At 50.1% G+C, this 27645-nt stretch overlaps 2 protein-coding genes across 4 annotated transcripts; both read left to right on the top strand.

Moving 5' to 3' along the window:
• The first annotated feature begins 152 nt into the window (after positions 1-152).
• Positions 153-12949, top strand: dvl2 (dishevelled segment polarity protein 2). 2 transcript variants are annotated; one of them, XM_068308665.1, is made up of 15 exons: positions 153-725; positions 4969-5038; positions 6534-6688; positions 7800-7909; positions 7985-8114; positions 8418-8508; positions 8587-8656; positions 8759-8898; positions 9443-9519; positions 9595-9662; positions 9751-9885; positions 10100-10231; positions 10822-10998; positions 11105-11329; positions 11428-12949. In XM_068308665.1, exons 1-15 carry the CDS (start codon positions 565-567, stop codon positions 11988-11990), a joined length of 2304 nt encoding a protein of 767 aa, XP_068164766.1. In that variant the 5' UTR covers positions 153-564; the 3' UTR covers positions 11991-12949. The 2 variants fall into 2 exon arrangements, with proteins under 2 accessions (XP_068164766.1, XP_068164765.1); XM_068308664.1 differs by having other exon boundaries at positions 9751-9894.
• A 252-nt stretch (positions 12950-13201) lies between these two features.
• Positions 13202-21780, top strand: acadvl (acyl-CoA dehydrogenase very long chain). 2 transcript variants are annotated; one of them, XM_068308666.1, is made up of 21 exons: positions 13202-13276; positions 13502-13578; positions 13661-13730; positions 14129-14194; positions 14275-14347; positions 14436-14500; positions 14710-14844; positions 14914-15058; positions 15154-15283; positions 15363-15488; positions 15579-15777; positions 16748-16852; positions 16938-17024; positions 17104-17166; positions 17317-17418; positions 17672-17769; positions 19845-19917; positions 20082-20154; positions 20328-20400; positions 20470-20545; positions 20630-21780. In XM_068308666.1, exons 2-21 carry the CDS (start codon positions 13508-13510, stop codon positions 20765-20767), a joined length of 1968 nt encoding a protein of 655 aa, XP_068164767.1. In that variant the 5' UTR covers positions 13202-13276; positions 13502-13507; the 3' UTR covers positions 20768-21780. The 2 variants fall into 2 exon arrangements, with proteins under 2 accessions (XP_068164767.1, XP_068164768.1); XM_068308667.1 differs by lacking the exons at positions 13202-13276; positions 13502-13578; positions 13661-13730; positions 14129-14194 and having other exon boundaries at positions 14304-14328.
• Positions 21781-27645: the final 5865 nt, after the last annotated feature.

Here is a 27645-nt window from a genome sequence, read left to right as displayed (position 1 = left end):
GCATCACTCATTTAATAAAAAACATAAAAATAACCGATAAAGTGACTGAAAAACAGCGCCTGTGATCGATGAATCCACTTTTTCACTACGAACTATTCAACAGCGGGTGGGCGGGGTCAAAGGCACGTATGCAAATCGTGGTGGGCGTCATGACGTCACAGGCTGCGTTGTCTCGCACAAAAAAAGTAGTGAAAACTTTTCGGACCCCCTCCCCTGTATGTTTTTGTTGGGGGAAAAGTTACTGGTCGTCCGGTCGGGTGAATGCAGCCCGGTTGTCGGTGTTCGCCCCCCGGTCCAGGAGGGAATGCGAGTTGTTACCGGAGAGAGAGCTTCATAGCGGCTTACGACGCGTTACAACCACCCGCTCGGACTGAAAGCCTCCGCGGCTTCACCGCTTCACCTCCGCCGCGTCGTTAGCCTCGGCTCGCTAACTGCTAGCAGCTAACAGCTAAAGCCTCTCAGCAGACATTCAGCTAGCAGCTAACTAGCTAACAGCTAGCAGCTAACGCCTCAGTGGACACTCAGCTAACAGCTAGCGGCTAACAGCTAACGCTCAGCTCAGTCATGGCGGAGACTAAAATCATTTATCACATCGACGAGGAGGAGACGCCGTATTTGGTGAAGATTCCGATCGCTGCGGAAAACATCACTTTACTGGACTTCAAACAAGTGCTGAACAAACCGAACTACAAGTTCTTCTTCAAGTCCATGGACCAGGACTTCGGGTGAGCCGCACGGATTTAGCTTCGGAGCAGAAAAGGGCTCAAAGTTTGGAGAACTGCTAGTTCAGCCCTGATAGTGAGAATAAAGATGTTTTAGTGGAAATACAGATGTTTTAGTGGGAAAAAATACGTTTTTAGTGAGAATAAAGATGTTTTTAGTGAGAATAAAGATGTTTTTAGTGAGAATAGAGATGTTTTTAGTGAGAATAAAGATCTTTTTAGTGGGATTAAAGTGTTAAAATTGGCTCCAATCCCGTTAGATTAATGACTCCAGCATCCAGATGAAGTTCTACAAAGACTAATATTTACGTGTAATCCTGTAATCCAATCCCGTGACCGGCTGTCGGTAACAGTTCAGACTGGGGGTGGGGAGGGGGAAATAAACGTGATAAAGCCCCCCCCCCCCATTCACCGGCACATCCCCAATCAGAAATAGCAAAGTTATGCGGTGAATATCCGCCTGGGGCTATAAATACTGGGGCAGTAGGCAAGGGCATTTCTGAAAAAACATCCCCATTACAATGGGGGTGGGGGGCATTCCCTTTTCCTTACCCTAACCCCCCCCTCCAGTCCATCATCTTGTGAAATCTTTGCCTTTTCTTTCTGTTGGGACACCAGCCAGGGTTTTGTCTCCCCCTCTTTAACAGTTTGGCCTGTCTGCCATACTTTTATTCCCTGGCTCCCTCCCTCCCCCTCCAGCGAGCCACCCCCTCAGAGAGGGAGAGCTGTCTCCTTTATCAATTAATCTTTCTTTTCTGTGGCTGCGGTGGGTTTTCCTGCAGAGGAATGCTGGTTTGTGGTTTATTCACCCGGTGGGACCCCGGGGGCCCCTGTTAACGCGTTCTAGAGGTGGATCAGTGAGTCTCCTCTGGGGACGGCACCGGGACCCGGGATCAGGTCCAGAGCGGGGGCTGGAACAAGCTGGAGGTGTTGGAGGTGATCTGAATATGAATGCAGCCCCTCAGGGACTCCTGTGGAGACACAGCCTGAGGAGGGGGGGTACCCTGAAAGGTGTTGAAGTCTGGGGTTTATTTGTTATCAGGACAGCCACAAAACTGCCATTTCAAACTTTGCATATTTTTGACGTCCATCATTTAAAAATGCTGCTTCCTCTTTTCTCATTTTAAACACTTTCTAAATGTTAGTCAGTGATGTGATGGCGTTACCATAGTGACAGAAATATTTACAGCATATTTCTTGTTGGATATATAATAATAATAATAATTCAAACTTTATTGATCCCCAGAGGGGAAATTCTCTTTACACTCTCAATACATGCATTTGTGTTAGTTTTCAGCACATCACACACAGTGTTGTGAACAAGGCCCCTGAACACAGCACACTGGGGGCCTGTAATCATGCAGTTAGTCCAGGGAGGAAGAGTGACGGGTCCCGCTCGGAGGTCGCGCCCCAAATGAGCAGCTTGTGGTGGGGACGGCGCCTTGCTCAAGGGCGCCTCGGCATAAGGAATCAGAGACCCAAATGTAGAGACATTCATATACCAGCAGTTCAAACCTGAATGACATCTGTCTGAGTAACGCTGGTCCCCCAGTGGAGTCCCCCCAGTGTCTGACCCTGACTGGTTTAACCCCCCAGTGGAGTCCCTCCAGTGTCTGACCCTGACTGGTTTAAACCCCCCAGTGGAGTCCCTCCAGTACTTTGTGTAGTTGGACGTGATTCCCTTTACACACACTGCTGTCAGTGAACACACATTCTCTTAACAGGGAAACTCGTCCTGGGGGGCCGGCAGATAAATACCCCTCTGGAGGTAAATAATGTGTACTGGCATCACACACTCCTGAGTGAACACCGTCACATGAAACGGTTCAAACGTCGCCTCAAGTCAGCTGTCCAATCACAGCAGCCTGGTACGAGGCCAGCTGTCGGACAGACCTGTGTGTGTGTGTGTGTGTGTGTGTGTGTGTGTGTGTGTGGGTGTATGTGTATGGTGTGTGTGTGTGTGTGTGTATGGTGTGTGTTTGTGTGTGTGTGTGGTGGGGGCATTTTCTGGGTGTGGGGGGTATCCATGGGGAGACAGATGTATGCTAGCAGATTATTATAAACTCATCTCTGTCAATCTACTGGTCAGAGGTGGAGATTAGTCTTTTTTGGGGTGGGGGTGGGGGGCTGATTGGGTAAACTGAATTGTTGGAAAAGAGCTGCTAGGTTTGGTTTGGAGATTTAAGGATGTCAAGGGAAACTGTGTGTGTGTGTGTGTGTGTGTGTGTGTGTGTGTGTGTGTGTGTGTGTGTGTGTGTGTGTGTGTGTGTGTGTGTGTGTGTTCAGTTATGTGAGTGTGTGTAGAGACTCCTGACTGCTGTGTTGTTCAGAGGCTGAGGAGTGGAGACAATTGTTCTCTCACAAGAAGAGTCTGTTTGTCCAGATGCATTTACTTCCAGAGTGTGTGTGCAGGATTTAATAAATCAGATTTGGCAAAAGTTTAGTTGTCAGCTTACATTTAGCAGACACACACACACACACACACACACACACACACACACACACACACACACACACACACACACACACACACACTGAACCACTAACCAGCTGGTGGATCCTCAGCATTAGAGCCCTCAGCGGGGTTTGGAGCAGTCAGATATTGGTGGACTAGCCGTTGAGTCCAGCCTGTTTAGTAGAGTACTAATAACACAGTGGGGTGGCTGCTGGCTTTGGGGGGGGGGTTACACACCGAAGCAGAATGTTTGCCTTTCTGGCAAACATGGAGGGAGAGCAGCCAGGCTTGTGTGTGTGTGTGTGTGTGTATGTGTGTGTGTGTGTGTGTGTGTGTGTGTGTGTGTGTGTGTGTGTGCACGGAGATCAGAGGTTATTCACACGGATTCATATTAAACTAGAGGTTATTCACATCTCTGCATGTTTACTCAGAGGTTATTTATGTGTTCGGTGGTGAACTGGGGCCATGGTTGTACTGGTGTGTGTGTGTGTGTGTGTGTGTGTGTGTGTGTGTGTGTGTGTGTGTGTGTGTGTGTGTGTGTGTGTGTGTGTGTGTGTTTGTGAGCAGACAGACGAGGCTCCTTTGTGTCTTGTCTGCTGCAGGAAGTAACTGAGAGCTGGTTGTCCTCCTTTATGACCCTGGTTTGCAGCTCGCTCGTGTTCCCACTGATTTAACTGTGGTTTGTTTGGAAAGTGGGTGAAAGAAGCGTTTAAATCACCAGTTAAGATAAGAATTAAATTAATCCCATGCAGCACAACTGATGTTGTAGAGAATATAAGATAAACTCAAGCAAGACGGATAAATGTGTATAAATGTTGAGATGATTACACAGTTTGAATCTAGTGTGATTGGCTAGATTATGATGTATGTCTGTGATGGTGGATTTACACACACACACACACACACACACACACACACAGCTCTTTGAACGTCCACACTGACAGCAGTGGAGGTGGAGGCAGACGCGTCAGTCAGTCGTCAGGTCTTTAACCCTTCGTCTGCCCACACACTCTGGGCTCTCGCTGGGATTCAAACCTACACCCTGAAGGCAAACGCAGCATCAAAACAATGAGACGAGGTCACTGCCACACGCTTCATGATGTGTGTGGATGTCCACGCCTACACTGGATCCATGGATGCATGTTTTGGCGTTGGTCAGTGTGTGAACCCCACAGGGTCTCTTGGTGTTCCTCTCTGTTCGGTACTAAACCTGTTGGTCTGGATTAAGACTCATGAAGATCTCTGGTGAGTGAAGAGTCTCTGGTACTGTTGTCAGCAGTGAAGGATCCACTTTGAGGGGTTTAATCTCCCTGGAATCGGAGCCGTTAGCCGCTCATCTCATGATGTGAGAATGGAACGGGGTTTGAGTTTGGTTTAGAGTGTTATTACAGATCTAAAGGATCATAGGATTTTCTCTGTGTGTGTGTGTGTGTGTGTGTGTGTGTGTGTGTGTGTGTGTGTGTGTTTAGGTCGGTTGTGATGTCACAGACGTTAAGTGAAACACAGGATGATAGATGTTAACAACACACACATCTTGTCAGAATGTGTTCCAGTGGTGTTTTAGAATCAACCCAGGGTTTGATTTAATTCAGCTCAGTGTGCATCCCAGCTCCATATTTCACATTTAATGTGTCTGACATGTAAACTATTAACCCCCCCAGCTTTGTTCCTTATGACTAGACTAAACCCTCTGTTGTGTTCAAGCCTCCCTCCCCATCCATCCAGATTTCTCCGTCCACCCGTCTGACTGCAGATCCCTTGTGACTCCTGAACCTGACTCTTGTGTTCCAGGGTGGTGAAGGAGGAGATCTCTGATGACGGAGCCAAGCTGCCCTGTTTCAACGGCAGAGTGGTGTCATGGGTAAGACACGCTGGAGCTGCTGCGTCTGTCTGGATTTCTCTCACAATAGTTCCACTGAGACCTCCTGTGAAGAAGCTGTCGTCCCCAACTGTTCCCTGAAACCCCTCCAGATTAATAATCTGGTCTGTTGAGCAGCAGTTCTATTCTGGACTGTTTGTAAATGTAAGGTTTCCTGAGGGAACGCTGTGGAATCTGTGTTGTTCAGGATTTGGTGATTTGTCAGAAAACATTTGGGAAAAGAAACCAAAAAAAGATGTTGAACAGTGTGAAAGCTGAGCTGAAATATCTGTCCAGCCAGGTTTAACACACACACACACACACACACACACAAATCTGCCCAGAGCTGAATCTGAGTCACATGTCCGGTAACGTGACTACCAGTTCAACCAGTCCATAAAACCATTAAATTCTTCACTCCTAACGTCTGGATCCGTTTTTAATTCCTCTAATTTCACTGTTGGTTGTGATGACATTCTGTCTACGCGGGTTAAACGTAGCCTCGGCGAAGCTTCTAGAATTTAAATGTCCTGTCAGACTTCCTGCTTTATCCTCCTGTCCTAATCAATAAACCGCTGGACCATTTAGACTCCAGTGCAGTCAAACCCAGAACAACCATCTTAATCTAGATTACAGTAATAATCTGATGATGCAGCATCTGGAGTCAGAAGGCTTTGATTGTTCTGAGCCAATCACAAGGAAGGTGAATGTTCTGACCGTCCAATCGCGGCTCATCGAAGTGAAAAAGCCGCGAGCTGCAGGTCTGTTTCTCGTCCTTCCTCTGGTCGACCCCCCCCAGTGGTTGTGTCCCGCCCCCCAGGTAACGTGTGAATAAAGAGGAAACTCTGTCTTGAAGCAGCAGCTCTGGGGCCAGAGCATCTGTTAGGAGCATCAAGGAGAGGGACCGGGGGGGTGGGGGGGCAGAGGGACTGATACGTGATATGCAGAGAGATGGATGGAGGCGTCCAGGAGACGAGTGTTCACAGCCATTGGGGGGGGCAGCGTCCGCTCCAAGTGTTTGGACGGGAACGCAGAGCCTCTCTGTGGGTTTTTCTTTTTTATCTGACCTCCTTGAAGGCATCAAACGTCCTGAACTCTGAACTTCAGCTCCATCAGACGTTTGTTCAGCTCCTGTCGTCTGAACGCCAGCGCCTCGCGTTTCCTCGCTCTTAATGATGGGTAACTGGATGCTGTGTGTCCTTCATTCTAGTTAGTGTGTGTGTGTGTGGGCACTTTTGTTGGATAATGAAAAGAGACAGGTTAAGTGTGGGATAACGTTTCGTTTTGCCCCTGAGACAAGCGTCTGAATAGACTGCAGCGTTTGTGTCAAAGCGGTTGACATCTCACCCATTTTTCTCCCTCTTCCTCCCACCTCCTCCTCCTTTCCTTCCTTCTTTCCTTCATTCCTTCTCGTTTCCATGTTTTTCTCACAATCTCTTCCCTTTTTGCTCTTTATTGTGTCTCTCACTGCTTTTCTTTGTCATTATTTTATTTCCAGTTGGTTTCTTCAGACGCGCCGGCAGCTGAACCCCCGGTGGCGGTGGTCCCCCCTGTAGAAACGACGGCCCAGCCCTCACCCCCTCCTCCGCCCCTCCCGCCCCCACCTGCAGAGAGGACGGGGGGCATCGGCGACTCCCGGCCGCCCTCGTTCCAGTAAGGGAACCACACACACACACACACACAGGTTGTATTTCCATGCAGGAGCAGACGCCTCAGAGCCGCGTCCACCCGTCTGACTTGACGCAGCCACTGCGTTTGTTTCCCTCGTTATTTCATTCACTCCCAGCATCCAGTTACAACAAGAAGAGCAGGAACACAGCAGCTCCCCTGAACCTGATCTCTGCTGGAGCCGCCCTCGTGTTAACACGAGCGTTTGAGGGAGAAGCCTGATTGTGTGATTTCACACCTGGTTTCACTGGTCCTCGTCTGAATCGAAGTTGCGTTAAGAATCCATTTTCCAGCCACCGAAGAATTAATTATTATTGTGACCGTATTGAGTTCAAGTGGTGGTTGTTCACAGGTTTGTCTCATCAGTACATTTAGTAGACAGTGGGTGACATTTAGATTCATACAGGGCCGTGTTTCTTGAGTTCGATCAGTATTCTGTGGAACGTCTCCTGTTAGTTGTTAGCCGGTTAGCGACTGTTAGCTGTGATGGAATCTGTTGTGATTCAGCCCGAACAGGCCCAGACTATAAAACCATAAAATAATGAGGCAGAAAGAACAAACAAGACAAAACTAAACACTGTGACTAACTGGGATTAACATGGGATTAACATTGTGAGAACCTGTTTTTGCTCTGTTAATCTGACAGAAGTGCTAATTATGCAGCTCTTTCACAGCATGAAACCAGAGCAGCCTCAGCGGTTTATTCTGAAAGGGTCTGTGATGAACAACCGCCTCTAAAGGAATGGAGCCTCGAGGCTCTGGAGCAGTTGATGTGATTAAACGGTTCTTTAGCGTCTTAGTCCATGACTAGAATGTAGTTTGTGACTTTAGGTTTGAACAGGGGTCACACGGGGGTCACGTCCCTGAGTGAAACGCCATTCTGGGTGTGGCGCTCTGGTTCTCTGAGTGTTTGCTGTGGCTGCAGGATGACGGCTTCACGTTCTGAATGAATGGATTTCTATTCATTCCTGCTGAACGTGGTTTGAACATTGGAACGTTTTCCGTGCAGCCTTTGGCAGCAGATCCACACAGCTGCGTGTTGACGGTCCGTGTGATCCACGCTCTGGACGTCACCCCCCTGTTTGTTCTCCTGCAGCCCCAATGCCACCGGCAGCGTGGAGACCTTAGATGACCAGACTGAGACGGAGTCAGTGGTTTCCTTCAGGAGAGAGAGGCCTCGCCACAGAGACGCCGTGGAGCAGCACGGTGAGAAGAATGAAAGGAACACTCGCTAAACGTTAAGGAACAGGAAGTGTGAACACACCTGAATCGTGGTTCCAGGTCCTCGTATGAATGGCCAGAGTCGACTAGAGCGCCACCTGGCTGGTTATGAGAGCTCCAGCACCGTGATGAGCAGCGAGCTGGAGACCACCAGCTTCTGTGACTCTGAGGACGACGACACCATGAGCAGGTGAGAGGTCGACTGGAGAGCAGAGGGTTAACTTCTCTGGAGCACCAGTGACTCTAGATCCTGCAGTAACTTAAGGTTCAGCTTCAGATGTTATGTGGATCAAAACATTCTTCCTGAATGTGTGGAAGTCCCCTTAATTTCTTATATTTTATTTAGACCTGGACGTGTAAATTGTCGTCCAGCTCGTTAGATTTATGGTCAAAAACAAACACACCGGGGCGACAGGAGCAACCCCATTAAAGGTCTGTGACGGTGTGTTCTTCCTGCTGACCTTTGACCTTTACATGACCCACAACTGCGTAGGTTCAGCAGTGCAACGGAGCAGAGCACGGCCTCCAGGCTCCTCAAACGCCACCGCAGACGGAGGAAACAGCGCCCCCCGCGTTTGGAGAGGGTAATGCCTTCCCTCTGATAACGTCTCTTCAGAGCGTTTTCTGTCGGTTTGCACATTAAATAGGTTTTTATTGTCCAGGCCTCGTCCTTCAGCAGCGTGACCGACTCCACCATGTCCCTGAACATCATCACCGTCACTCTGAACATGGGTCTGTGAAGTTCTGATGCTGTCTGGCCTCTGGATTCAAGTGCTGTGATTTTAACAGGCAGGTTTTAAATATCAACACTCTTGTGGTTTTTCTATGACACAGAGAAGTATAATTTCCTGGGCATCAGCATTGTGGGCCAGAGCAACGAGCGGGGGGATGGAGGCATCTACATTGGCTCCATCATGAAGGGGGGGGCCGTCGCCGCCGATGGACGCATCGAACCTGGAGACATGCTGCTGCAGGTAGGAGACCGGCTCTGTCACGAAGACGTGTTTGTAGTCCACATCCACGTGTGTAGTCCACATCCACGTGTGTAGTCCACATCCACGTGTGTAGTCCACATCCACGTGTGTAGTCCACGTCTGTAGTCCACATCCACGTCTGTAGTCCACATCCACGTCTGTAGTCCACGTCTGTAGTCCACATCCACGTCTGTAGTCCACATCCACGTCTGTAGTCCACGTCTGTAGTCCACATCCACGTCTGTAGTCCACGTCTGTAGTCCACATCCACGTCTGTAGTCCACATCCACGTCTGTAGTCCACATCCACGTCTGTAGTCCACATCCACGTCTGTAGTCCACATCCACGTCTGTAGTCCACATCCATGTTTTATTGTCGTGCGTGACGGAGACCTCATTGTGTCGTCCTGTGAATTCTTAAATCCGTTTTGCATTTACTTTCCCACCTGGAGACAAAAGCAGGAAGCTCCTGACGGATGTGAAACCAGCAGGAACGTCTTCCCGGTCCAGTCTGATTAATTTCTGACGCTCTGCTTCTCTCCCAGGTGAACGACATCAACTTTGAGAACATGAGTAACGACGATGCGGTCCGTGTTCTGAGGGAGATTGTCCACAAGCCAGGGTGAGTCGTGTTTCTGATGTCGGGGGGTTTTGTGCTCAGCGTTCAGCATAGTGACGACTTGTGGATGTTTCCCAGGCCGATCATCCTCACAGTGGCGAAGTGCTGGGACCCCTCCCCTCAGGGCTACTTCACGCTGCCCCGCAGTGAGTACACAACAGCCATCTTTGTTCACTCACATGTCCACGCTGGAGTCGGTTACCTGGTAACCTGATCTCCTCCCCTCCTGTGCAGATGAACCAATCAGACCCATCGACCCGGCGGCGTGGGTCAGCCACTCGGTGGCCATGACCGGTGCCTACCCCGCCTTCCCAGGCAGCTCCTCCCTCAGCACCATCACCTCGTCCTCCTCCATCACCGAGACCGAACGTGAGAACCGTCAGTGTCCCCTCGTGTTCTCTTTACTCAGATCGATCACGTTTGTGCCTCACTTAGGCCTCGCCTCATTCTGTGTCAGACAGTTAATGAAATGGGGGGGTGATGCCATGAATCTGCTCTGGCCCCGTCCTTCTAGAACGGACCCAGATCAGCGTTCTCCCCCCAATCATCCCATCATCTTTCCACCCATGTCTCCGTTTCTTAGGTTTTGATGACTTCAACTTGTCCCTGCACTCCGACATGGCGTCTGTGGCCAAAGCCATGGCCTCGCCCGAGTCGGGCCTGGAGGTCAGAGACCGGATGTGGCTGAAGATCACCATCCCCAACGCCTTCCTGGGTGAGCTCACACAGCTGGAGCTTCAGCTCCATGAACGGGCTGAGCAGCAGGACCCAGTAGGGCAGGAAATGTGTTCTAGGATTAAAACCGTGTGACTTAGGAAAGGAAAAACCCTCCAGAGCCCTCAGAGTGGAAACATCTGTTAAATTAGAATCACCTGCAGCGGCATCACGAGGAGTAACGACTTTAAAGTGTCGTTTGTGAGCGATGCTGAGTTCAGCTGACGTTACGTCAGAGTAATAAAGACCCACAGCTTCAGGGAAGGTGTGGCTCACAGGTGGTTGAGGGTGGAGAGTGAAGGGTTAAGTCACATAAATGAATTTACAGCCTGTTTAATGCAGTAAGGCTTCAAGTGTTTGGTTCGAACAGCCACACTGTTAAAATAATGACGACTGAGCTCCTTTTAATCACACAAGGAATCAGGTTGTGTTCCAAACTTTTCATCAGTGGTGCTGTATTGTTATCCTCACCCTGTCTTCACCAGCACACACGTATCCTAACACTCAGGGGGAGCAGAGCTGTCTCTGCCCAGTCCTCACCGCCCCCCCCCTCTTGTGATCTAACCATCTTTCCCTCGTGCGTCCCACCAGGCTCAGACGTGGTGGAGTGGCTGTTCCACCATATCGAGGGCTTCCAGGACCGGCGTGAAGCCAGGAAGTACGCCAGCAACCTGCTGAAGGCCGGCTTCATCCGACACACCGTCAACAAGATCACCTTCTCCGAGCAGTGCTACTACGTGTTCGGAGACCTGAGCGACTGTGAGAACTGTAAGTGTGTGTTGTGTGTGAACACGCGTGTGCTGCTGTGTTCAGGCTGTGAACCCACTGAGGACCTGATGGAGAACACCTTTCTGTTCTGGTCCTGCTCCCCCAGACATGGCCAACCTGTCCCTGAACGACAACGACGGCTCCAGCGGGGCGTCTGACCAGGACACCCTGGCCCCCCTGCCCCTCCCCGGGGCGTCGCCGTGGCCCATGATGCACACCTTCCCCTACCAGCCCTACCCCACACACGCCTTCTCCAGCCAGCCCCCCCCCTACCATGAGCTGACCAGCTACAGCTACGCCCCCGGCAGCACCGGCAGTCAGCACAGCGAAGGTGAGGCTGGCGCCCCCTGTTGGTGGGTGTGTAGAATGTGGACGAACACCCCAGACCTGTTCCCATCTCACCCCCCAGCCTTCTCTCTCTGCCCCCAGGGAGCCGGAGCAGCGGCTCGACGAGAAGCGAGGGCGAGAGGCGTCGCAGCACCAAGGGCCCTGGCAGCACCGTGGGGGGAGGGGAGAAGTCCCCCTCTGGGGGGGGCGGGGAGGCCGGCGGCGGCGACTCGCGCTCCGGCAGCGGCAGCGAATCTGAATACTCCACCCGCAGCAGCCTGAGGCGGGGCCACGGCTCGGCCACGCCCAGCGAGCACAGCCACGCCTCCACCCAGCGCTCACATCATCACCGCATGCCCCAGCCCCCCCACATGTCCCCCTACCCCCCAGGCATTCTGCCCTACAATCCCATGATGGTGATGATGGTGCCCCAGCACCCCCACCCCGCCCTGGCCTCTGCCCACACCCTCCCCCACGGCCAGCAGATTCCCACAGCCCCCATGCACCCCGCCCTGGCCCCGCTGCCCTCCTCCACTCCGGGGGGGCCTCCTGGGGCCCCGCCCACACGCGACCTGGGCTCGGTGCCGCCCGAGCTGACGGCGTCACGCCAGTCCTTCCACCTGGCCATGGGCAACCCCAGCGAGTTCTTCGTGGACGTGATGTAGGCGCGGCGTCCGGAGGGCGCGGCGTCCGGAGGGCGTGAGTGTTCTGGAGGCGGCGTGGAGGCTGACATCAGCAGAGCAACGGTTTGCTGCAGATTTGGTGAGAACAGGGTTTAGAATTTACAAAAGAAAAAGAACAAACTGACTGCAGTCTGGTCTCTCTTCGGTCCACGCTCATCTTTTCTTCATCAGAAAAGTTTCATTCTTTCTGCGTCTGTGAGGAAACTGTCGGTACAACATTGTGAACGTCCTCCAGAGCTGCTCGTCGCTCTGGTTTCCTACAGATATTCTTTTAATGAGAGGAAACTCCTCCAACCAGCTCCTGGCGTCAGAGCTGCCCCATGGGCTTCTGGGTACTTGAAAAGGATCATGGGTACGATCCTGCATCATCACGTCAGAACAGGAGCCACACCAGTGCCTTACGTTATAAAGAATGTTTCCACCCCCCAGGTACATGAATTAACTCTTTGTTTTCTGCATTGTTTGACAATGAACTTGTGTGTGTCCACTGCTCTGATGTAAACGCACCAGGACGGAACAGTGAGCTCTAATGTGAACGGAAGACAGGTCCACACGTGTCAAGAGAACGAGTGTTCAGTCGTCACTGTGTGTAGGCCTAGTGGTCACATGACCCTGACTGTGAGGCATCTCCATGTGGGCTGAAGGTACTGACAGGTGAGAGACGACTTCAGAGTGCCATACTCCATTACTTCAGTGTATATCTTTAAGTAACTGTGATCCACCCCAGTCTTCTTTGCTTATTTTTATGTTACTGACTTGCATTATTCATCCATTTCATTTTTTTATGAGTGACTATATAAATCATGTATAACCGAACTGTTAAGGTGCTAAATGAAGATTCACCGTTTCAAAAAGAATGACGTTGACTGTGTCATATTGTTTGATTTCATATCACCACCTTTGTTTGTGTATTTGAGAATAAATTTGATACTTTAATTCTGTCCAGACTCTTGTTTTATTTTTGGTGCTTAAATCCCTGTTTTAATCTGTTAGTGAATTATATAAAAAGTTAATAAGAATGTGGTTTTCATTTCCACCTTTCTAGTGAATAAAGTTGGATTTTTTAAATCCTGAAAGATATTTTCTAACAGATTAACTATTCTTCGGCTCTTAATCACGAAATACTACATATCCCATGATGCACTGCGAGTGGAGGCGGAATTCAGGCTCCAAGGAAGTCAAATGTTTAGCAAGTACTGTACTGTATTTTGAGGTGACGGTCGATTTCACTGCTGACGTGACAGACGGTCGATTTATAACTTATCAATGTATGTATTGAACATTTATTACCGATAGTAAACTAATACTGAACAGTGTTTTCCGTTCATCGAGAAGAATATAAAATCTTTTATAAACAAATTAGGTCGTCTCTTGGCTGCTATCGACCACCGGGCTAACTACCGGAGGCTAACTGTTAGCTGAACTGAATCATTTGTGTGAACTGTTTGTGTAATAATTACTAATCACTGTTTAATATCGTCTCTTCTAACGAGAGAATAATGCTGCTTCGCTCCGTGAGCCGGTCCGCTCTGAGCGGCTTCATCCGGAGGCTCCCCCCGGTGCTAGCCGGGTACGTAGCTAACGCTAGCTCCATGTTTATTCTGTTATGTGTGATCGAATCCATTAACGATCGATTATCTGCTGTGCTGCAGGGGTCAGGGTGACGTCGGGCCGCTGGTTCCGGTGAGAAACACGCGTCTGTACGGGAGTCGACCTGCTCAGGTACCGTTAGTCTTTAGCCTGTTAGCATTAGCAAGGATATATCGATGACCTCATCGATATGATCGACCCGTCATGTGTGGAGTGTGTGTGTGTGTGTGTGTGTGTGTGTGTGTGTGTGTGTGTGTGTGTGTGTGTGTGTGTGTGGACTCCACGGGCTGACCTTGTGTCTAAAGCAGAGCTGATGATATAACGGGGAAGTAGGGGAAAGGTCACCGGTCACGTGACTCAGGAGACGTGGGATCAAATATTGTTCCTCAGTGGAAACACACACACCGTACACACACACACACACCGTACACACACACACACACCGTACACACACACACACACACACACACACACACACACAGATTGATTGATTGATTGATAACTCACACTCTGATTGGCTCTGTGTTCAGAGAGTTGTGGACAAACCGTCAGCTGGCGTTCAGGCTGCCTCAGACGTGCCAAAGAAGACGGTTCCTGTACGTAACGCAGATATTATTGATCGTGTCGTTCAGCCCGTATCAATATGTGAGATAAGAAGTGTTTTATCACTTTCCAGGAGTCCAAATCTTTTGCGGTCAACATGTTCAAGGGGCAGATCCAGACCTCCCAGGTGTTTCCTTACCCTTCATGTAAATCAGAGTGTTTTGTTTTTACCCCATTGATCCTCCACCTGCCCTGATGCCCCCTGTAGAAACCCTGATCTGTCCTCTGCTGCAGGCCTGAGCGACGAGCAGGAGCAGTTCCTCCGGGAGATCGTGGGCCCGGTAGACGACTTCTTTCAGGTAAACCCAGACCTGTGTGCCCCCCCCCAGTCCGACCTGCATGACCCCCCTGGTCCGACCTGTGTGACCCTCCCGGTCAGAGCTGTGTGACCCCCCTGGTCCGACCTGTGTGACCCTCCCGGTCAGAGCTGTGTGACCCCCCTGGTCCGACCTGTGTGACCCCCCCGGTCCGACCTGTGTGACCACATTCCTCTCTGCTCTTTAAACAGGAAATGAATGATGCAGCGAAGAACGACGCTGAGGAGAAGGTGGCAGCTCACACCATGGAGGGGCTGAAGGAGATGGGGGCCTTCGGCCTGCAGGTGCCAGTCAGCCTGGGGGGGCTGGGCCTCTCCAACACACAGGTAGATCAGAGGTGCAGCTACACGATGGATATGGTGTGATGAGCGGCTGACGGGACGTCCGTCTGACAGTACGCCCGGCTGGTGGAGATCGTGGGCTCCTACGACCTGGGGGTGGGCATCACGCTGGGGGCTCACCAGTCCATCGGCTTCAAGGGGATCCTGCTGTACGGGAACGACGCCCAGAAGCAGAAGTACCTGCCTCGGCTGGCCTCGGGTATGACGGCGCCCCGCCCTCACGTTTGTGACCTTTGTTCCCAGCCTGGCCGATCACACGGCTCAGCAATCGTTTGCTTCTGTCTGGGCCTCCAGGTCAGGACATCGCTGCCTTCTGTCTGACGGAAGCAGGCAGCGGATCGGACGCCGCCTCCATCAAAACCGTAGCCGTTCAGTCGCCCTGTGGGGAGTTCTTCACGCTCAACGGAGGAAAGATCTGGATCAGGTGAGGGGTCGTGTGGTTCCTGCTGTCACCGCCAGGGGGCAGCACCGCCATGTTTGTAGTTCTTTCCCCTCTCTGACAGCAACGGAGGTCTGGCTGAGATCTTCACCGTGTTCGCCAAGACCCCTGTGAAGGACCCCAACACCGGTGCTGTTCAGGACAAGATCTCGGCCTTCATCGTGGAGCGCTCGTTTGGAGGGGTGACGCAGTGAGCCCCGTTTCCCAGAATCCTCCACTGTTTGTCAGTAGGTGTTCAACAGGAAGTGTAGTGACGCTGTGCACCTTTCTTTAATACCAGCGGCCCCCCAGAGAAGAAGATGGGCATCAAGGCATCCAACACGGCCGAGGTGCACTTTGATAATGTCCGCGTGCCGGCAGAGTGCCTTCTGGGAAATCTGGGCGACGGCTTCAAGGTGGCGATGAACATCCTGAACAATGGGCGCTTTGGCATGTCGGCCGCCCTCGCCGGCACTATGAAGGGCGTCATTGCCAAAGCTGTGAGTGTCCCGGTGCGGCGCCGCCCACCTAGAGACGGGGGCGGGCGCTTCAGAAAGGGCTACTGTATCACCCCCCCACCCCAACCCCCCAGGTCACTGTAGCCTGTCTGTTGTGTGATGTCCTGAGACTGAAGGTCAGACGTCCTGCTGGGTTTGTTCACGTTCCTCACCTTCACCACCACTCTGGATTAAACCTGATCCCTGTGGAGGCCAGCAGTTAGGTTAGGATTAGGGGTTAGGATTAGGATTAGGGGTTAAGATTAGGGGTTAGTGTTATGATTAGGATTAGGGGTTAGTGTTAGGATTAGGGGTTAGGATTAGGGTTAGTGTTAGGATTAGGGTTAGTGTTAGGATTAGGGTTAGTGTTAGGATTAGGGGTTAGCGTTAGGTTTAGGAATAGGGATTAGGGTTAGGATTAGATTTAGTGTTAGGATTACGGGTTAGGATTAGGGTTAGTGTTAGGATTAGGAGTAGGGATTAGGGTTAGGATTAGGTTTAGTGTTGGGATTAGGGATTAGGGTTCGTGTTAGGGTTAGATTTAGGGTTAGTCTGCAAAGAAAATCTAAATCAGTCTGTAGAGAATAAAGTTTTGTGTGAGTTAAATTCTTTTTGTGGTCAGAAAGGAGGCGGAGTCTCTTCCTGTCTGCTCAGCGGCTCAGGAGACGCTGCTCCGTTCTGTAAAAGACGTTCAAGTTTCTTTGTAGTGAACTGAATAAACTCACAGGGGGAACGACGGTGACGACGCGTGGAAACACTAAAGATCAGCTGTTCTTTGTGTTCTCAAACGACAGACGAGTCCTGAAGGGTTTCAACGAGGATTATCGGTGTTAACCCAGAATGATACTATTATTACTGATGATATTATTGATTGTTATTGGTGATATTATTATTGATATTATTGGTGATATTATTGGTGTTTCTGTAACTGACCTCGGCGTGATGATGATGATGATGTCATCTTCCTCACCAGACGGAGCACGCGGCCAACAGAACTCAGTTTGGGAACAAGATCCACAACTTTGGAGTCATCCAGGAGAAGCTGGCTCGCATGGCGATGCTGCACTACGTGACGGAGGTGAGCCCCCAGCCCTCTGACCTCCCAAACGCCCCTCAACCCCCCACGTTCGCTCCCCAGCGTCTCACCCCTCCTGTCCCTGCAGTCGATGGCCTACATGATCAGCGCCAACATGGACAACGGATCCACGGATTTCCAGATCGAAGCCGCCATCAGCAAGATCTTTGCCTCTGTGAGCCCCCAGCGCAGTTCCACCTGCAGCCAGCAGGGGGCGTCTGTCTGACAGCCTGTTCTCTGTCCCCACCTGACAGGAAGCAGCCTGGACCGTCACTGACGAGTGCATTCAGATCATGGGCGGCATGGGCTTCATGAAGGTGAGCCACCTGTCTGACTCTCAGGCAGACAGACAGGCTAGCCATCTTCCTGCTGGGGCCAAGGGGGCCAAGGTGTGATGTCATCACGCCTTCACAGAAACCCCCGTCAGAGAGCTGGTTTGTACGCCTCATCCACCGTCTCGTCCCCAGGACACCGGCCTGGAGCGCGTCATGAGGGACCTGAGGATCTTCCGTATCTTCGAGGGAACCAACGACATCCTGCGGCTCTTCGTGGCCCTGACCGGCCTCCAGGTGAGCACACCGGTCCGTTTGTCCCCACCAGCAGGTCGGGTTGAACACGTTCTGCATGTGTTTCCGATCACGGCTGTCAGTCCCCGACAGGAAACGGGTCACAGACACGCCCCCGTCTGTCTTCCTGCTCTGGTTCGCTGCGGCAGTCTTTAGCTCCGCCCATCGAACCAGAGCAGAAGGAACCTGGAGGCCTGAGTGTGAACCAGCTCACAGCCGTGACCTTCTTAACGAACTCACCCCCCCCCCCCTCCAGAACGCTGGCAAAGAGCTGAAGAACCTGCAGAGGGCGCTGAAGAACCCCATCGGCAACGCCGGGCTGCTGGCAGGGGAATTCGCCAAGAGAGCCAAAAGGTTTGACTTCCTGTGTAGACAGGAAGTACAAGAACGTTCACCACAGTAGAGACCATATACATGTAGTTCATGAAGCAGACAGCCCTGAAACGGGAAGGAACCTGCTTCAGTCTGCTCTGACTCAGGTGTGACAGGTGACTCAGGTGTTTCAGATGACTCAGGTGTTTCAGGTGACTCAGGTGTTTCAGGTGACTCAGGTGTTTCAGGTGACTCAGGTGTTTCAGATGACTCGGGTGTTTCAGGTGACTCGGGTGTTTCAGATGACTCGGGTGTTTCAGGTGACTCAGGTGTTTCAGGTGACTCAGGTGTTTCAGATGACTCGGGTGTTTCAGGTGACTCAGGTGTTTCAGGTGACTCAGGTGTTTCAGGTGACTCAGGTGTTTCAGATGACTCAGGTGTTTCAGGTGACTCAGGTGTTTCAGATGACTCAGGTGTTTCAGGTGTTTCAGATGACTCAGGTGTTTCAGGTGACTCAGGTGTTTCAGATGACTCGGGTGTTTCAGGTGACTCAGGTGTTTCAGGTGACTCAGGTGTTTCAGATGACTCAGGTGTTTCAGGTGACTCAGGTGTTTCAGGTGACTCAGGTGTTTCAGATGACTCGGGTGTTTCAGGTGTTTCAGATGACTCGGGTGTTTCAGGTGACTCAGGTGTTTCAGGTGACTCAGGTGTTTCAGGTGACTCAGGTGTTTCAGGTGTTTCAGATGACTCGGGTGTTTCAGGTGAATGTTGAAGTGGAGCCAAATAATATGGTCCTAAAGACCCTTGGTCCTCCAGCTTCGTGTTCGTTTTCTCTTGGTTGTGGACAATTTCTGAACAGAGTTAAATAAACAAAACACTCAGTGAAATGTCGAAGCTTCAAAGTTTATTTTTCAATTGCAAAGAGAATATTCTCGGCACTTTGTCTCATGGAAGATTACTTCCTGCAGAGTGCGAGGATGCACTTGCAGCACATGGATTTTATGCACATCAGAAGGCGGGGTTCACCTGGTATCACAACAGCTGCAAGATAGCAGGCAAGACAGTGGGCTACATTCAGGTGATGTCATGGTGCGCCAATTATCTGAGAAGAAAGAGGAAGACGGCCTTGCAGACGGCCTGGCAAGAGGTGATAAGCAGACAGGTCATGAAAACTATCGTAGCTATACGCCAATTATCTAAGAAGATATACGCCAGTTATCAGAGAAGAAAGCGGAAGACGGCCTTGCAAGAGTTTCTGCTCGACTAGCTGTGCAAGCAATTTAGCATAAGTCAGCAGTTCTAACTGTCACGTGATGTGACCTAAGATGAACTTTAAGCTCAGTAACTTTCCACAGCAAAATAACATAAAAAGATATAATTCCAACATAACATAAAAAGATATAATTATAAAAAGATATAATTCCAACATGTTTCAGATGACTCGGGTGTTTCAGGTGACTCAGGTGTTTCAGGTGACTCAGGTATTTCAGGTGACTCAGGTGTTTCAGGTGTTTCAGGTGACTCAGGTGTTTCAGGTGTTTCAGATGACTCAGGTGTTTCAGGTGACTCAGGTGTTTCAGGTGACTCAGGTGTTTCAGATGACTCGGGTGTTTCAGGTGTTTCAGATGACTCGGGTGTTTCAGATGACTCGGGTGTTTCAGGTGACTCAGGTGTTTCAGGTGTTTCAGGTGACTCAGGTGTTTCAGGTGACTCGGGTGTTTCAGGTGTTTCAGATGACTCGGGTGTTTCAGGTGACTCAGGTGTTTCAGGTGACTCAGGTGTTTCAGATGACTCAGGTGTTTCAGATGACTCAGGTGTTTCAGGTGACTCAGGTGTTTCAGATGACTCGGGTGTTTCAGGTGACTCGGGTGTTTCAGATGACTCGGGTGTTTCAGGTGACTCAGGTGTTTCAGGTGACTCAGGTGTTTCAGGTGACTCAGGTGTTTCAGGTGACTCAGGTGTTTCAGATGACTCGGGTGTTTCAGGTGTTTCAGATGACTCGGGTGTTTCAGATGACTCGGGTGTTTCAGGTGACTCAGGTGTTTCAGGTGACTCAGGTGTTTCAGGTGACTCAGGTGTTTCAGCCTCACCTTACCATTCTTCTTCTGTGGTTGCAGGTCGGCGGGTCTGAGCTCTGGACTGTCACTGCAGGGAGACGTTCACCCCCAGCTGGCAGAGAGTGGACAGCTGGTAGATGTTCTCATGATTTTCTGTGGGGGGGTCGGTGGGCGGAGCTTGTTAGTAAACATTGGGCTTCTACATGGATAATGTCCAGCAGCCAATGAGATCAGTTTGTTCTGAATCACTTCCTGTCACATGTTCCTGATGGCCTCCCGTTTCCTCCTGACCCTCAGACCGTTAACGCCGTGGAGCAGTTTGGGATGATCGTAGAGGAGCAGCTGAGCAGACACGGCCAGAAGATCATCGGTGAGTGTGTGTGTGTGTGTGAGAGTGTGTGTGTGTGTGTGTGTGTGTGTGTGTGTGTGTGAGTGTGTGAGAGTGTGTGTGTGTGTGAGTGTGTGTGTGTGAGTGTGTGAGAGTGTGTGTGTGTGTGTGTGTGTGTGTGTGTGTTGACCAATACTGGTGTGTGTTTCCTGCAGGACAACAGTTCGTCACGTCCAGAATCGCTGACTGTGCCATCGCCCTCTACAGCATGGTGGTGGTTCTGTCCAGGTAGGCCCCCCCTCGCCTTCCACCCCCCCCAACCCTGAACCCTGACCCCCCCCTCCTTTTTTCTGTCAGGGCGTCGCGTTCTCTGGAACAGGGCGTGGCCTCCGCCCAGCACGAGAAGCTGCTGTGTGACACCTGGTGCACAGAGGTGAGTCCAGAAACACAATGGGGGGGTCACCGTGAGGTGTCATGGCGCTGCGTCTGGCCCTAACGTGTGAACCTGCCCCCCCAGGCCTACGAGGGGATTGTCCGGGACGTGAACCTGCTGCGCTCCAGTAAGGCCCAGGAGCTCTTCAGCAACATGACCTCCATCTCCACCAGCATGGTGGACAACGGCCAGGTGGTGCCCACCCACCCCCTGGGCTTCTGAAGGCCCCGCCCCCCACTAGTTCCAGGGTCACGACCTCCGTCTGACCCCGTGTGACCCCGTTTGGTTTTCCAGAGTTTAAAGTTGTTTTAAATGAATGATGGAACGTTTTCACACGTCACCAATCCAGGAGGGCTGTGGTGTGTGAGGGGTTAATGTGTGTTTACGACCAACAACACCGTTACCATAGAAACCGTCTGTCAGAAGCATCACATTGTGACCTCATAGAGACGTTTTATCTCCTCACAGGTTCAAGCGTTTGTTTGTGAGTTCAGCCGGAGAGATTCTCACCAGTCCTGTTTCAGAGTCTCACCAGTCCTGTTTCAGTCACACCAGTCCTGTTTCAGTCACACCAGTCCTGTTTCAGTCACACCAGTCCTGTTTCAGTCACACCAGTCCTGTTTCAGAGTCACACCAGTCCTGTTTCAGTCACACCAGTCCTGTTTCAGAGTCACACCAGTCCTGTTTCAGTCACACCAGTCCTGTTTCAGTCACACCAGTCCTGTTTCAGAGTCACACCAGTCCTGTTTCAGTCACACCAGTCCTGTTTCAGTCACACCAGTCCGGTTTCAGTCACACCAGTCCTGTTTCAGTCACACCAGTCCTGTTTCAGTCACACCAGTCCTGTTTCAGAGTCACACCAGTCCTGTTTCAGTCACACCAGTCCTGTTTCAGAGTCACACCAGTCCTGTTTCAGTCACACCAGTCCTGTTTCAGAGTCACACCAGTCCTGTTTCAGTCACACCAGTCCTGTTTCAGTCACACCAGTCCTGTTTCAGAGATGTAAACGTTCAGTGAACTCTTCACAAACGCGTCTCCTGCTGTTTTCTTTTTTTCTTCACGTCACACAAAACAACACGAATCTTTAAGAGCAAAGATAGAAACCAGCGCAAAATACCCACTTCCTGTTTCTGTTGTCACGGCAACCTGATGTCAGGTGGACACACACACACACACACCGACAGATGAAGTGTGTCGTCTCCTTCATGTTAAACACAGATTAGCAACAGATTAGATTTATTTTAATCTAACTTCAGATTCCAGCATTAGATCTGATCTGTCCATTGATCATCTGATCAGCTGTATTGATACTCGGATGAGCTGCCCTCAGGATCAGTAGAACCCCCCACTGACCCCTGGAGTCTGTGGTCCAACAGGAAGTGGTGCCCCACCCTCGGCTCTGACTTCCTGTTCGTCAGCATCCAGGACCTGGGTCTGGGGTCTGGTGACCCCAGTCCTGTGGGTTCATGACGTCACTGACCTTGGCTCCTCCCTCTCCTGCCCCTCAGGGGGCCTTCACCGGGGGCCTGAGTGTCCTGGGGGGGGGATGAAAGAATGTGAACTTTGATTATTAGTTTTAAAGTTTGATGAACTTTTTAATAAACTAATGGTTCCAACAGGAAGTCAGAGTATTGATTTTTTTTTTTTAGTTTATTGATCTTTTCCGTTCGTCGGTTTTCTGTTCTTCACCGGAGCCGTCCGTCCCTGAACGTTCTTCTGGACCTTCATGATCATTTTGAACGTGACTTCCTGTTTTTGGTCACGTGGGGTTCTCCTCACGTGTCATTGGCTGAGATCCTTCCTGCTTTCTGACACATCTGGAGTGATGGCGTCTCTGGGGGATTTATTACTAGTCGACTCCATGAAGCCCAGATGGACCCCAGGCTTTATTGTGTGTGTGTGTGTGAGTGTGTGTGTTCTGATGACTCCCAGCTTGTGTCCCAGTGTGTGATGAGAGGTGATCAGCAGGTATTGATCGCTGTGTCTGTAGGCCTGTCAAAACCTTCAAAGTTTGTTGACTTGATGGTTTCTGGCGAAGCCTCGATTCATCTAATTTAATATAATCACTTATAAAAGTCAATCCACTGGTGATCACCGTGGGACACTGAGTGATTTCTGCTCTGTGTTAAACTGGGAATATTTCCCAAATTATCCCGATGACTCCACCTTATCAGTGTGGGGGGGAAAAATTTAGAGTGTAGTTCCATTTTCGACCAGTAGGTGTCGCTGTAGGATCAGAAGCAGGGAAGGGGAGCCTCAGAGCTGTAGGGGAAAGGTCAGCGCACAGGTCGCAAGGATTTCTGGGTAAACATTCGTGTTTTGCACTTTAGTCTGGATAAATCTTTTCCAGTTTCTGCTGATGTTTGTTCGTCTATTTTTATTTATTTATTTGCTCAAGATTTCATCACAGCTCGGCTGCAGGTGAGTAAAACCAACCAATCAATCAACTTTTATTGGTGACTGATCTGCTGTCGTTGGAGTAGGAGTTTCTTTCGACTGTGAATTTATAATCGATGCATATGAAGTTATTCTCTATGGAAACTCATTTGTTGATCTTTAAAACTAACCAGAGGCTTCAGAAATCCGTCTTTCAGGTGATAAAACTATTTTATGTCTCCATCATTTCATTAAATAAACACCAACACTAAAAATAAGACCAGTGTTTAGAAGGGAAATCGAAACATAGTTGATTTTTCTGTTATATAATAGTTTTTCTTTAGTTAGTACTTGTGTGACGTAATGACACCGGATGGCCACGAGGGGGCAGAAGGAACTAACTTCTGGTCCAGCTGGAAATTCTTCCATAAATTCCAGAGCGACAGAAGTTTGTGTCGGGATGTGTGTTTAACCGAGTTTTAATAATATTTCTTTATTTGTTAATGTTTTTGTTCCTTCAGTAGCTCTCAAAAAAGAGTAAATTAAACATAAAAAGAATTCAATTTATTTTAAAATCATACATAAATAATAAACGTACATTTTTATATCTGCGCCTTAAATTTCTCCTTTTGGCTGAAGCTTCTTTAGAGTTGTTAAACTTTCTCTGACATGAAACCTACAGAAAAACCTACAGAAGGCATGCAGGGACGGAGAAATCAGCTAACCCTTATTATTATTATCATTATTATTATTATTATCATTATTATCATTATTATTATTATTATTATTATTATTATTATTATCATTATTATAATTATTATAATTATTATCATTATTATCATTATTATTATCATTATTATTATTATTATCATTATTATTATCATTATTATCATTATTATCATTATTATTATCATCATTATTATTATTATTATTATAATTATTATTATCATTATTATTATTATTATTATTATTATTATTATCATTATTATTATTATTGTCATTATTATTATTATTATTATCATTATTATTATTATAATTATTAACCCTAACTCAAGAATCAGCCTAAATGTCCCTACAATGAGTCGTTAACTCCAACAACGTTTATTCCAGACTGGTGGAGGTTTCGTGGAGGTGTTTTATTAACCACCGACCGACCAGAGCTCAGCCTCAGATGTGAAGAAACCCGGTTACTGCTTCATCAGGGGGATATGTGATGAGCTGTTAATGCATCAGGAGGTCATCAGACCCCCCAGCCATCATCAGGGCACAACGTCTCTGACTGGAGTCTGACTGCATTCGTCTCTCTGGGGGGGGGGGGGGGGGTGTCTAATCTCCGGATTCCTGTTATGTTCTGTCTCATCTCAGGAGACAATCTCGTCTTCCGGGGGGGGGGCGTTCTCAGACTCCATGAATAGCTTGTATTTTAGCTGCAGCTTCAGTTCAGAAACCCTTCAGTCCACAGATTATCCGGGGGGGGGGGTTAATTCATGTCCTGCAGGAACCAAACCCCCCTCTGTTGTTTCTTGTCACATGGTCTGTCTTTCTCTGGTGGTCACGTATGAGAATCCCGTGTCGGATTGACCCTGTTTGCTTTTCCAGGGACCAGTTCCTCCTGCCCCCCGTGTCAGGGGGGTCACCAATTACTTGGTGTGGCTGAGAAAGAAGCATAGAGCCGCTCTGAGCTGCCATGCTGTGTTAGCATCACACTGTTAGCGTGTTTCAGTTCACTGAAGCTGCTCTGTTTCAGAAGCAGCTCAGATGCTTCTGTCCCGACTCACAGTTCATGAGTGGAGCACGTATGAACGCATGAGAACATGTATGAACGCATGAGAACATGTATGAATGCGTGTGAACACGCATGAACGTGTGTGAACACGTGTGAAGGAGGCGTCTCTGGAGGCCTTCATCACGTTAACGTGGGTGTGGTTCTAATCCCTCCTGTAGGAGCAGATATTGGACACACTCATTAATCCTGATGCTACATGCTACATGCTAATTACATGCTAATCGTTTTGCTGGGTGAGGACTTCCTGTGTGGATGCAGGAACCCGTCGGCGTCCTGCCCGGTGGACTGTGGTGTTTCCTGACCAACAGGAAGTCCTGATTCCTGAACCTTTGAGTCGGACTCAAACATTAAGGGAGGAGTTTCCTTCGTCCAATCAGAGCTCCCGTGTCCGACCCCGTCCCCACGGTCCTCTGGTTCACCTGGTGGCGCCAATCAGCTGCTGTCTCTGACCAACCTCGAGGGGGGCTCTGAAGCACAATGATGTGACTGGCGTGAGTGTTTACCCCCCCCCCCCAAAGGTTCCTATAGACACCCCCCCAGGTCGAGGCTCCACCTTCAGATTAGAACACTTCCTGTGGACAACAGAGGGGCTCGTTGGGCTCCAGTGTTCTTGAACTCTGGGGGGGTCCCTCCTTAGGCGTGAGAGGGTGGGGTTGGGGGGGATTGTGGCCACACAGGCTTCAGTCTGACCCCCCAGAACCCTGTGTGTTGACACGTTCCTCCAGACTTGGATTGTGTTCAAACCTCTGATGCCCTCATGGTGGGGGATCGGGGGGCAGATCTACGTGTGGACGCCCCCCCCCCGCCTTGTTCGCCCCCCCCTTTGGCCGTTAGAAGGGGGGGGCACAGACCCTTCAGTATGAGCGGTTTTGGGCGTTGTTGAATTGTTAGCTCGTTACCGCAGCGACACGCTTCATCTCCTGTCACGTTTCAGGAGTCCTACCCCAGATGCATGCTGGGTAGACAGGTGGGGCGAAGGCAGTGACCCCCACCGATCTGACCTGCAGGTTTAGACACCAATCTAAAAACAACATTTTATTTCTTTACATTTTTTTTCTGCTTGATTTTAGAGTAAAAAAATCTTCTTAATATGTAAGATATGTGGCTACGTTAGCATGCTAACGATGCTGAAGAAGAGGATCCTGCGGAGACATTTGAAGGAGTGGAGACGCTTCCAGTTGAAGGTCAGAATAAAACATGAAGCACAACTGGAATACGTGTTTGTGATCTTAATGCACATTAGGGCTGAAACACTTAAAGTCCAGTCATGAGGAAGAGGAGGAGGAGGAGGAGCCCGGGGCTCTTCAGGAGGGAACATGTTAGCGATGCGCTCAGCTACTTTAGCTGTCAGGCGGCGACACGTCTCAGCCGGCGCTGAGGCCCCCCCCGGTGCAGCCGAGCCTGATGAAGCTCTTTAGCGGCGCCCCGGTTAACTGAAACCGACAAAACCTCTGATTCCAGCCCGATCTTAGAACAACGCCCCCGGCGATGGGGGGGCTGTCTCTGCCCATTTGGTCCTGAAAGCGTCTGGAGCTGGGGAGACGCAGAACCGGGACACAAGTGTTACTCAGAACTCAATTAAATGGAAAATGCAGCGATAAAAAAGACAAATCAGATCTGGATGAGAAGGAGAGGAAGGGTGGAGGCTCACCTAGGGGGGGGGAGCGCCGGGCAAACGGGGCAGAATACACATGACATGAATAAATGAGACAGCGTTGGGCCGCTCAGGACCCCTGGGGGTCCTGACGCTCAGGACCCCCGGGGGTCCAGAGGCTCAGGACCCCTGGGGGTCCAGAGGCTCCAGTGTTGGACGTTTCCAGGACAATGTTTGCCAGAAGTTTCACGTTGATGCAGAAGTTGCCCAGAATCACACGGGGGCAACAAAGTGGTAGGTGAGAATGTGCAGCTGGGAGCGTGAGGGTTAGAGGGTTAGGGGTTAGAGGGTGGGGTGAGAGGTTAGGGTTAGAGGTTAGGGGTTAGGGTTAGAGGTTAGGGGTTGGAGGGTTAGGGTTAGAGGTTAGGATTAGGGGTTAGGGTTAGAGGTTAGGGGGTTAGGGTTAGAGGTTAGGGTTAGAGGTTAGGGGTTAGGGTTAGAGGTTAGGGGTTAGGGTTAGAGGTTAGGGGTTAGGGGTTAGAGGTTAGGGGTTAGGGGTTAGTTGTTTTTACCCCGAAACCGAGAGAAATTTCACTGAACATCACAAATGTGATAAAACAGTCCAGGGTTTAAAGATCCTTATCCTTAGACAAGTGTGTGATGCTGGAAACACTAATTCAGCTAATGCTAGCAGTTAGCAGGCCACAATGAGCCAGTCTACCTGAGACGTTAGCAGAGGAAGAAAACTCTTCCTGGTTGAAGCATTCCGTTAGCATGAAGCTACTTGCGCTTCGTTCAGCCGTTTGTAAAACACACGTAGTTCACCAAGCCCGGCGTTACGTCACATTATGCTCATGCTAGCAAGCTAATTACCCACAGTCCTCTGCACATGAACGTTCAGCGTGTGTTAGCATTCCGCTGCACCGAGCTAATGACGTGATGATGGATCTTATGTGGCGTGAGGTCGTTTCTCAGCGTCTGTAAGGATACCAGAGAACACGGCGGCTAAGCTAAGCGTGTCAGGCCTCATCAACACGCTTCCCAGGATTCCTTTGGTGCCGTAATCCAGCAGCGGTGGCGCTGACCCCGGGGAGTCCCCCTCTTGTTTTCTTGCCCTTTAAGTTTTCCTCTTTGTCAGAAGCGGCTCAGTTCTGGATCTGACACGCCGCGCACAAGCTAATTACCCTGGAAAAGCTAGCATTTGATGCTATTAGCTATTAACTGCTTAGCTCAAACCTCTTTGCCCCATGTGGGCGCCCCATGTGGGCAACTGGCTTGCCTTTGGGAAGAGCATCGCACAGAGTTTAGTTCACGATATTCCAGAGAATCGTCGGTGACCCCTGA

This window comes from Antennarius striatus, chromosome 23, assembly GCF_040054535.1.
Source record: "Antennarius striatus isolate MH-2024 chromosome 23, ASM4005453v1, whole genome shotgun sequence".
Lineage (NCBI taxonomy): Eukaryota > Metazoa > Chordata > Actinopteri > Lophiiformes > Antennariidae > Antennarius > Antennarius striatus.
Note: the sequence above shows the minus strand (reverse complement) of the source record. Positions and strands in the feature narration are given on the sequence as shown.